The sequence below is a fragment of the Theropithecus gelada genome, chromosome 11 (assembly GCF_003255815.1).
Source record: "Theropithecus gelada isolate Dixy chromosome 11, Tgel_1.0, whole genome shotgun sequence".
In the NCBI taxonomy this organism is placed as follows: Eukaryota; Metazoa; Chordata; class Mammalia; order Primates; family Cercopithecidae; genus Theropithecus; species Theropithecus gelada.
Window position 1 is genome coordinate 81,912,375 of NC_037679.1, and position 10,953 is coordinate 81,923,327.

Consider the following 10,953-nt stretch of genomic DNA (forward strand, 5'->3'; position numbering starts at 1 on the left):
TGACACACCGAGGTTGTGTTATAGTATCCCTGTTTGACAGACGAGGAAAGTGAAGCTACAAATGGTTAAATAAAATCTGCCAGGCTGGGTTGGGCGCAGTGGCTCATGCCTGTAATCACAGCACTTTGGGAGGCCGAGACAGGCGGATCACTAGGTCAGGAGATCGAGACCATCCTGGTTAACGCGGTGAAACTCCGTCTCTACTAAAAATACAAAAAAGTAGCCGGGCGCGGTGGCAGGCGCCTGTAGTCCCAGCTACTCCGAAGGCTGAGGCAGGAGAATGGCATGAACCCGGGAGGCAGAGCTTGCAGCGAGCCGAGATTTGGCCACTGCACTCCAGCCTGGGCGACAGAGTGAGACTCTGTCTCAAAAAAAAAAAAAAAAAAAATCTGCCAGGCTGGGAGCAGTGGCTCATGCAGGTAATCCCAATACTTTGGCAGGCCAAGGTTGGAGGATTGCTTGAGGCCAGGAGTTTGAGACCAGCCTGGGCAACACAGTGAGTGAGACCTCATCTCTACAAAAAAATTTAAAAATTAGTTGAGTGTGGTGGCTCATGCCTGTACTCCCAGCCACTCAAGAGGCTGAGGTGGGAGGATCACTTGAGCCCAGGAGTTTGAGGCTGCAGTGAGCTATGATCATGCCATTGCACTCCAGCCTGGGCAACAGAGCAAGACTCAGTGTCTAAAAATACAATCTGCCCTAAGATCACAGGCCTAGTAAATACTTAAGATGAGATTCCAACTTAGATGCATCTAATGCTCTATAGCTCGTAGTTTTCATCACTAGGCTGTGCAGTGCCTCTGGAAAAAGGAACAATAGGGACAGCCTAGAGGGGTGTTTTGGGGCCAAAGAACTAGAAGTTGGCAAAACTTTTTTTTTTTTTTTTTTTAGATGGTGTTTCATTCTTGTTGCCCAGTCCGGAGTGCAATGGCGCAATCTCAGCTCACCTCAACCTCCACCTCCTGGGTTCAAGCGATTCTCCTGCCTCAGCCTCCCAAGTAGCTGGGATTACAGGCATGCACCAACACACAGGGCTAATTTTGTATTTTTAGTAGAGACAAAGTTTCTCCATGTTGGTCAGGCTGGTCTAGAACTCCTGACCTCAGGTGATCCGCCCACCCCAGTCTCCCAAAGTGCTGGGAGTACAGGCTTGAGCCACTACGCCCGGCCCCCAGAAGTTGGCAAAGTTCTTCAGTGGGGAGAGTATCCTGGGCATTTGAGAGAGTATAAATTAAGGAGTTGAGAACCATGTTCACCACTTTGTGGCTTGAGAAAGGAGCTAGAGTTGGCCTGGAATGTTTCCCCCTAATTCAGTGCAGGGGCAGCTTGTCATTTCATAGAGTCCTCTGTTTTGAGGGGTCCAGGTACACATTTGGGAAGCTCATGTGTAGGAGGGAGTTTTGCAATAAGAGTACAATACTGATGTTCACACAGAACAGGTCTAGAAATTATTCCGTGAAAGGATGAAAACTCTTAACTTGTCTGCCCCCACCCCCTAAAAAACTTTACTGTCACACAAGAGTTGACTAATGACCCTCCACTAAAAATTACGCAGTATAGTGCCTGCCACCAAATACGAATTCAGTAAATACTTGGAGAATAAGTAAATGAATAATTTCAATTCACAGTCACATAATAAGTCATCAAAAGCAATTGTAAAATAAATTGTATTGGACTCAGCACATACCACTGGAGAAGCCAGGGCAGGGAAACAGATCCCTCAGCACATTATTTGAAATACAAAGATTTGAAGAAGGTCAGAGCAGATTGTTTTGTTGTTGTTCTTCTTGGGCTACCGGGAAGTCGATGACAAAGAAATGTACAGATGTACATTTGTACGAAATGTACAGATGTACAAAAAAATGTAAAGATGAAAATTAATAGATCTATACATCCCAATCTAAAGAGCCTCCTTTGGCCTGAAATAAAAAAGTATTGATTGACTTAGCCCGGTTTCTATTTTCTGAGATAAGGAATGATTTAAGGTCAGAGGATAGGAAATGATGCTAATGCCCCCCACCTCCTAAGAGAGAGAATATGCCCCATTTAAACACATATGCCCATTTACTTAGCCATTTAAAATGACACAGGGGAAGCCGGGCACGGTGGCTCATGCCTGTGGTCCCACCACTTTGGGAGGCTGAGGCAGGCAGGTCACCTGAGGTCAGGAGCTCGAGACCAGCCTAGACAACATGGCAAAATCCTGTCTCTATAAATACAAATTTTGTATTTTTGTATCTACTAAAAATACAAAAATTAGCCAGGTGTGGTGGCAGGAGCCTGTAATCCCATCTACTCGGGAGGCTGAGGCAGGAGAGTTGCTTGAACCCGGGAGGCGGAGGTTGCAGCGAGCCAAGATTGTGCCACCGCACTCCAGCCTGGGAGACACAGCAAGACTCTGTCTCAAAACAAAAACAAACAACGAAAATTACACAGGGGCTGTCCAGTTGCTAACCCCCCTCCCAACACACACATGCTCCACTCCATGCACATTCTGTCCCCTGCCATCGTAATCAGATAAGAAAATGCAACCAACTCACTTCAATCAACTGGAACCTCCCCAAAAGGTATAGTTGTGTGAATTTCATTTCCGACAGAATGAGGATGCAGTTCATGTGCGTGAAACCGTCTTGCAATAAGAAAGGGGGGTGGCATTTTCAAAGCCCCCGACCCCTTACCGAGTTAATTCTAAGTCACCACTCTATCTTCCTCAGTGTTGTTGGTCTGCTTGTTCAGTGCCACTCAACAATGTGGGGATCCCACTGCCCATCAGACTGGCTTTGGGAACTATTTGTCACACTGAGGCAACTCTTGCGACCGAGGTTCGAAATTGGCATCTCTTGCGGCCTTTGTGTTTTTGAGTGTCCTGGCTGCTTGGGTTTCAGACTGCAGATTTTGAGCTTGTTGTAGAATTTGGGAAACGAGGGGCTTGAAAAATAATACACCAGGGGATCCAGCATGCTGTTCATGTAGGTGAAGCTGAGGGTGATGTGCAGGGCCACATGGACAGAGGGATCGCAGGCACTCCAGGGCACCGTCCAGAGGAAATAGAGTCTGGCGGACACGCTGGGCAGGTAGCACGTGATGAACACAACTGCCACCACCATGATGAACCGGGTCGCCTTCTTCATCCGAGCCTGTCTGGCCAGCTGCTGCCTCCGCCTCAGGCTCCAAACAATCTTGAAGGAGCAAAATAAGATGATGCCGAGGGGCAGAAAGAACTCCAGCTGGAACATGATGTCATGCCAGCCATTGGCCGACTCCATGATGAAGCTCTCACAGGAGATAGCCGTCTCTTGTACACAGAGATGGTTCTCCAGCAAAAGATACAGTGTTCCCAGGATGACCAGGGTCCACAGGGTGCAGACGATGCCAGCCGCCGTCCGGTTGGAGATGGTGTTCACGGCGTGGTGGGGGTGGACCACTTTGAAATACCTGTCCACAGCCACCACCGTAAGGAACACGATGCTCCCGGCCCTGTTCATGGCCAAGGTGAAGAGTCCCACCCGGCAGGGAATGTCCCCAAAAGCCCAGTGTCTACGTCTGAGGTAATAGTCTGTCCGAAAAGGCAGGCAGATCATAAGGAGGAAATCAGCCACAGCCAAGTTGAAAAGGTAAACAGTGCTCGGCTTCCAGGTCTTCATATGGAAGCAGAAACCACACAGGGCGACCCCATTGCCTAGTGCGCCCAGCACAAAGGCCACAATGAGCAGCGGCGGCATCACCTGGGAGATGGTGTCCCCCTCGATGCGGCAGCACGACCCGTTGTACATGGTGGGGACAGAGCAAGTGTCCGGGTGCGGAGCAGCCCAGGGAGTCCCTACAATGACACAGATGCTTATCGGAGTGTCAGCACTCACCCAGCTGCTGCATGTCTGACTTCATCACCCAGGATGCGGGTCCTGTGTGTGTGGGTTGGATGCTGCCACAGCAGCGAGAAGAGAAACTTCAGCCAGGAAATGACAGACCCAGGGAGGTCTTTTCTCTGGAGCCCGTCTCATAAGCCGCCTGCCTCTCCGAGAGGCCAAGCCTGGAGCCGGATGAAGCTTGGAAATGCATGCAATTTTGCAAAAGTGGTCATTTCTGAGAGGCGGTAGGGTTGGGGGTATCCGAAGAGATTCGTGCCCGTAGAGGAGCGATTGGGTCCAGCCCCAGGATAATTTTTATTTTCAGCTTCGCTTTTCCTCCTCGGACTCCGTGCTGGAGAGCACACAAAGCTGCCCAGAAGGCAAGAAAAAAGCTTGTTTGTCCTCCCTCCTGGTGGAGAAATCCAAACATTTCCTGGAGTCATTCTGGGCCCCTGCCTTTGCTTTCCTCCCCTAACCTTTGCCTGACTGCCTTGTCCTCTCCCTCATCCCACGGGGCACTCCCATTCGGTGCCAGAGAGGGGAGGCTTTGCTCTGCAGCTCCTCGGGGCCATTTCCTGTGCCCAAAAATACCGCGCTCGAAAATTGGAAGAGTCTGCGGAGAAAAATGTTCTAATCACGATACTTGATGGGTGTTAGAAAAAGTCTTTGACGAGAGTCACCTTTCCCCCGCTCTATTCCCACCTCCCTGCCCTTTGCATCCTTCCGTGAACCGAACTGGCCAGTTGCACAACGACCAAGGCCATGACATAGATCAGAAGCCCACTTCTCACATGTCTGTCTCCACAAAACGGCCTCCTTGGGAGCCGGTCCCCCCTCTGCTGGGAAGCAGAGCCTAGAACTTTTACAAAGATTTGGCCCTGAGTTTCCATTGGCTGCTTAAATGAGCCAAGCACCATGAGATGTAAGTTTTGAATTTCAATCATGTGCTAAGCCTATCAATTACAACTGCCCCCTGGGGGCGGATGAGGATTGGAGGAGTTGATTAAGGAGTCCATCTCTAAAGCAATCATGAGTAAAATTAGACTGCACAAAAAATTGGAGTCTTTGCTAAAATCTCCTGTCCTTTGGCTTTAAGGATTATTAATCTGCCCTGTGTCTTTCAGCTTCCAGTTTAGAAAATGGGGTGGAGGCCGGGTCCAGTGGCTCACGCCTGTAATCCAAGCACTTTGGGAGGCCGAGGCGGGTGGATCACGAGGTCAGGAGATCGAGACCATCCTGGCTAACACGGTGAAATCCCATTTCTACTAAAAATACAAAAAATTAGCCAGACGTGGTGGCGGGCGCCTGTAGTCCCAGCTACTCGGGAGGCTGAGGCAGGAGAACGGCGTGAAACCGGGAGGCAGAGCTTGCAGTGAGCCGAGATCTTGCCACTGCACTCCAGTCTGGGCAACACAGTGAGACTCCATCTCAAAAAAAAAAAAAAAAAAGAAAGAAAGAAAGAAAATGGAGTGGCTCACATCTATAATTCAAGCACTTTGGGAGGCCGAGGCAGGTGGATGACTTGAGGTCAGGAGTCCGAGACCAGCCTTGCCAACATGGTGAAACCCCATCTCTACTAAAAATATACAAAAATCAGTTGGGTGTTGTGGCACATGTCTGTAATCCCAGCTACTCAGGAGGCTGAGGCAGGAGAATCACTTGAACCCGGGAGGTGGAGGTTGCAGTGAGCCAAGATCGTGCCACTGCACTCCAGCCTGGGCGACAAGAGTGAGACTCTGTCTCAAAAAAAAAAAAAAAAAAAGTGGGGTGGAAAAGAGGGGGTGCATTGAAAGAATGTGTCTGTCTTCTAGACGCACACTGAAGCTAAATTCTTCCCACTGGATGCTGGACTCCGAATCTGTCCACCCACATTCTCCGCTGCCTCGCCCTAGCACAGACCGCGGTCACCTCCCACCTGAACTGATGAAACAGTTTCCTAACTGGTTTCCCTTCCTCTCGTCTATTTCCTGTAAGTCATCTTCTACACAACAATCTGATTTTTCTAAAGCACAGATGTGATCATATACCTTTTTTCACTTAAAAATCTTCACTAGGCTGGGTGTGGTGGCTCACACCGGTAATGCCAGCACTTTGGGAGGCCGAGGCGGGGAAATCACGAGGTCAGGAGATCAAGACCACCCTGGCTAATACGGTGAAACCCCGTCTCTACTGAAAATACAAAAAATTAGCCGGGCGTGGTGGCAGGTGCCTGTAGTCCCAGCTGCTTGGGAGGCTGAAGCAGGAGAATGGCATGAACCCGGGAGGCAGAGCTTGCAGTGCCGGAGTTCTGGCCCCCTCCCCCCAGCCGGGGGACAGAGGGGACAGCACCCCCTCCAAAAAAAAAAAAAAAAAAAAAAAATCTTCACTAGCTCCCTTCAATCTGCCAAGGCGCCAGAAAGATGGCCTGTGGACCATATCTGGTTTAAAAACCAGCCTGGCTTGGCCCATATGTTTTTAAAACCTGGTGGCGTCCTATAAAAACCTGGATTTCTGTTGTCTCTTAGAACACTGGAAGATCTGGCCACACTGGAGCGACACTCCCACATGGAAACAATCAGCTGGAGCTGAGAGTAGACAGAGTAGAGACAGAGAATGAGCTCTACTGTTTGCCACAGTCCCCACCACTCCCTATTGCCTTACATCTGGTTGGCTTTCCTCATTGGCAAGCCTCGTCTCTGTGGGATTTTGAGTTTGTCACCTCTGCTCTAGGTTGAAGGTCACATTCCTTGGATTGACGTACAAGGTCCTTCACAGTTGGTTCCCAACCTACCTTTCCAGTATGATTTTCCTGCCGCTTTCCTCCTTCCACCCTACTCACTAGTCTCGTAACCTCTAATAAATAAACGTGTTCGTCAGATGTCTACATCTCATTCCCTGACAAATTCAGCAGTTCTTTGAAGACAAACTTCATACTCTTGGCCTGGATGACTAACTTCTACTTTTCTTTTTTCTTTACTTCTTTCTTTTCTTTCTCTCTCTCTCTCTCTGTTTTTTTCTTTTCTTTTTTCTCTCTTTCTTTCCTTCTTTCCCTCTTTCTTTCTCTTTCTCTCTCTCTCTTTCTTTTTTTTTTTTTGAGACAGGGTCTGGCTCTGTTGTCCAGGCTGGAGTGCAGTGGCTCTATCTTGGCTCAATGTAGCCTCGACCTCCCAGGCTCAAGCCATCCTCTCACCTTAGCCTCCTGAGTGGCTGGGACTACAGGCACATGCTACCATGCCCATCTAATTTTTGTATCTTTGTAGAGATGCGGTTTTGCCATGTTGTCCAGATCTCAAACTCCTGGGCTCAAGTGATCCACCCATCTTGACCTCTCAAAGTGCTGGGATTACAGGTGTAAGCCACCATGCCAAGCCTACTTTTCATGAGAGCTCTTCGTAGCCACCTTCACTCTGTGGGCCTTTGTGATTCTGTGATAAGGCTTAACTAACAGGGGTAACCATGGTAGGCTGAAACACCCCAAGACGAGGTCAGAGGGGTAACCCTGAGTATTTCATATGCTTAGCCTGGATTTTTTAACAAATGGAAAATATTCTTCATTCTACATTCTCAGATACTGTCAGCATTCTTGTAAACACAAATACTTCCTTTTTTTCCACATGACTAACACCTGCCTTTCTTTTCTAAATCCTTTGTCTTGTCAAATCACCTTCCTCTCTATTTTTTTTGTTTTTGGACTGTAGAATTAACTAGAAGGCAGAGGATTAAGGAAGAAAACAATGGTATCTATTCCTCTGAAAGTCTACTGGTTTTTTTGGTTTGGTTTTTTTTGGTTTGTATGTTTTGAGACAGAGTCTGGCTCTGTCGCTAAGGCTGGAGTGCAGTGGCACAAATGTAGCTCACTTCAACCTGTGCCTCCTAGGCTCAAGTGATCCTCCCACCTCAGCCTCACAAGTTGCTGGGACCACCGGCATGTGCCACCATGCCTGGCTAATTTTTGTATATTTTGTAGAGATGAGGTTTCACCATACTGGCCAGGCTGGTCCTAAACTCCTGGGTTCAAGCGATCTGCCTGCCTCGGCCTCGGAAAGTGCTGGGATTACAGGCGTGAGCCACTGCACCTGCACCAAAAGTCTACTGGTTTTTCACATACACTCTGATCTTATTCTACCCCAGGCCTTCAAGAAAATGCTGTGTCTCTCTTCTTGGACTTCCTGCTCAAGATCATGCTCTGGTGGCCTATTCCTTTGTGCACCAAATTTAAATCTATATAGGCTCATGCCTGTAATCCCAGCACTTTGGAAGGCAGATCACTTGAGGTCAGGAATTTGAGACCAGCCTGGCCGACATGGTGAAACCCCAACTCTACTAAAATTACAAAAATCAGCCGGTCGAGGCCGGGCGTGGTGGCTCACTCCTGCAATCCCAGCACTTTGGGAGGCCAAGGCGGGTGGATCACCTGAGGTCAAGAGTTCGAGACCAGCCTGGCCAACATGGTGAAACCCTGCCTCTACTAAAAACACCAAAACTAGCCAGACGTGGTGTTGCATGCCTGTAATCCCAGCTATTCGGTGAGGCTGAGGCAGGAAAATCGCTTGAACTCGGGAGGTGGAGGTTGCAGTGAGCCGAGATAGCACCATTGCACTCCAGCCTAGGGGAAAAGAGTAAGACTTTGTCTCAAAAAAGAAAAAAAAAAAAAGAAAAAAAAATTAACTGGTCGTGGTGGCGCGTGCCTGTAGTCCCAGCCGTTCCAGAGGCTGAGTCACAAGAATCGCTTGAACCCAGGAGGTGGAGGTTGAAGTGAGCCAAGATTGCACCACTGCACTCCATCCTGGGCCACAGAGGGAGAATCTGTCTTAAAAAAAAAAAAAAAGAAAGAAAAAAAAAAATTGGCCAGGCAGTGGCTCATACCTGTAATCCCAGCACTATGGGAGGCCGAGGAGGGCAGATCACCTGGGATCAGGAATTCAAGACCAGTTTGGCCAACATGGTAAGACCCCATCTCTAGTAGAAATATAAAAATTAGCCAGGTATGCTGGCAGGCACCTGTAGTCCCAGCTACTCGGGAGAGTGAGGCAGGAGAATTGCTTGAAGCTGGGAGGTGGAGGTTGCAGTGAGCCGAGATCGCACCACTGCACTCCAGTCTGGAGGACAAGAGCAAGACTTCAACTAAAAAAAATAAACAAATAGACCGGGTGTGGTGGCTCACACCTGTAATCCCAGCACTTTGAGAGGCTGAGGCGGGTGGATCACAAGGTCAGGAGTTCAAGACCAGCCTGACCAACACGATGAAACCACGTCTCTACTAAAAGTATAAAAATTAGCCGGGCGTGGTGGAGAGCACCTGTAATCCCACTACTCGGGAGGTTGAGGCAGGAGAATTGCTTGAACTGGGGAGGCAGAGGTTGCAGTGAGCCGAGATCACAGCCACTGCACTTCAGCCTGGGTGACAGAATAAGACTCCGTCTGAAAAATAAATAAATAAATAAATAAATCTAAAAATTAATTCAAAATAGATCCAAGATCTAGATGTAAAAGCTAAAACTATAAAACTCTTAGAAAACATAGGGGAAAAACTTAATGACATTGACTAAGGCAATGATTTTTGGATATGATGCCAAATACACAAGGAACAAAAGAAAAAATAGATAAATTGGACTCCACCTAAATTAAAACCTTTGTGCCTCAAAGGATACTCACTATTAACAGACAAAGTGAGGTCAAGTGCAGTGGCTCATGCCTGTAATCCCAGCACTTTGGGAGGCCGAGGCAGGTGGATCACTTGAGGTCAGGAGTTTGAGGTTAGCCTGGCCAACATGGTGAAACCTCATCTCTACTAAAAATACAAAAATTAGCTGGGTCTGGTGGCATGCACCTGTAGTCTCAGTTTCTTGGGAGGCTGAGGCAGGAGAATCCCTTGAACTTGGGAGGCAGAGGTTGCAGTAAGCCGAGATTGCGCCACTGCACTCCAGCCTGGGTGACTGAGTAAGACTCCACATTAAAAATAAAAACAAAACAGGCCAGGCGCGGTGGCTCAAGCCTGTAATCCCAGCACTTTGGGAGGCCGAGACGGGCGGATCACGAGGTCAGGAGATCAAGACTATCCTGGCTAACCTGGTGAAACCCCATCTCTACTAAAAAATACAAAAAACGAGCCGGGCGAGGTGGCGGGTGCCTGTAGTCCCAGCTACTCGGGAGGCTGAGGCAGGAGAATGGCGTGAACCCGGGAGGCGGAGCTTGCAGTGAACTGAGATCCAGCCACTGCACTCCAGCCTGGGTGACAGAGTGAGACTCCGTCTCAAAATAAATAAATAAATAAATAAATAAATAAATAAATAAATAAAATAAAATAAAAACAAAACAAACAAAAAAAAAGACAAAGTGATATGGTTTGGCTGTGTCCCCACCCAAATCTCATCTTGAATTATAGCTCCCATAATTCCCACGTGATGTGGGAGGGACCCAGTGGGAGGTAATTGAACCAGGGGGCGGGACTTTTTTGTGCTATTCTTGTGATACTGAATAAGTCTCACAAGATCTGATGGCTTTGTAAAGGGGAGTTTCCCTGCACAAGCTCCTTTTTCTTGTCTGCTGCCATGTGAGATGTGCCTTTCAGCTTCCCCCATGATTGTGAGGCCTCCCCAGCCACGTGGAACTGTGAGTCCATTAAACCTCTTTCTTTTGTAAATTGCCCAGTCTCGGATATGTCTTTATCAGCAGCATGAAAGTGGACTAATACACAGGGCAATCCATGGGATGGGAGAAAGTATTTGCAAGCCACATATATGTGATAAGGGATTAATATCCAAAATATATAAAGAGCTCTTACAAATCAAGTACAACAACAACAAAAAACAACTCAATTAAAAAATAGGCTAGGCTCGGCACAATGGCTCACGCCTGTAATCCCAGCACTTTGGGAGGCTGAGGCCAGTGGATCACGAGGTCAGGAGACTGAGACCATCCTCGCTAACATGGTGAAACCTCGTCTCTAGTAAAAATACAAAAAATGAGCCAGGCATGGTGGTGGGCGCCTGTAGTCCCAGCTACTCAGGAGGCTGAGGCAGGAGAATAGCATGAACCCAGGAGGCAGAGCTGGCAGTGAGCCGAGATCACGGCACTGCACTCTAGCCTGGGTGACAGAGCGAGACTCCATCTCAAAAAAATTAAT

At 48.3% G+C, this 10,953-nt stretch overlaps 1 protein-coding gene across 1 annotated transcript; it reads right to left on the reverse strand.

The window, feature by feature from the left end:
* Nucleotides 1-2,276: 2,276 nt before the first annotated feature.
* On the reverse strand, nt 2,277-4,273 carry HCAR1 (hydroxycarboxylic acid receptor 1). The gene has a single exon (XM_025402973.1). It carries the CDS (start codon nt 3,771-3,773, stop codon nt 2,733-2,735), a length of 1,041 nt encoding a protein of 346 aa, XP_025258758.1. The 5' UTR covers nt 3,774-4,273; the 3' UTR covers nt 2,277-2,732.
* Between the last annotated feature and the right edge of the window lie 6,680 nt (nt 4,274-10,953).

Bases quoted from the DNA above. Each gene is read 5' to 3' on its own strand.
- HCAR1 (XM_025402973.1), bottom strand. From the start codon at position 3,773: ATGTACAACGGGTCGTGCTGCCGCATCGAGGGGGACACCATCTCCCAG.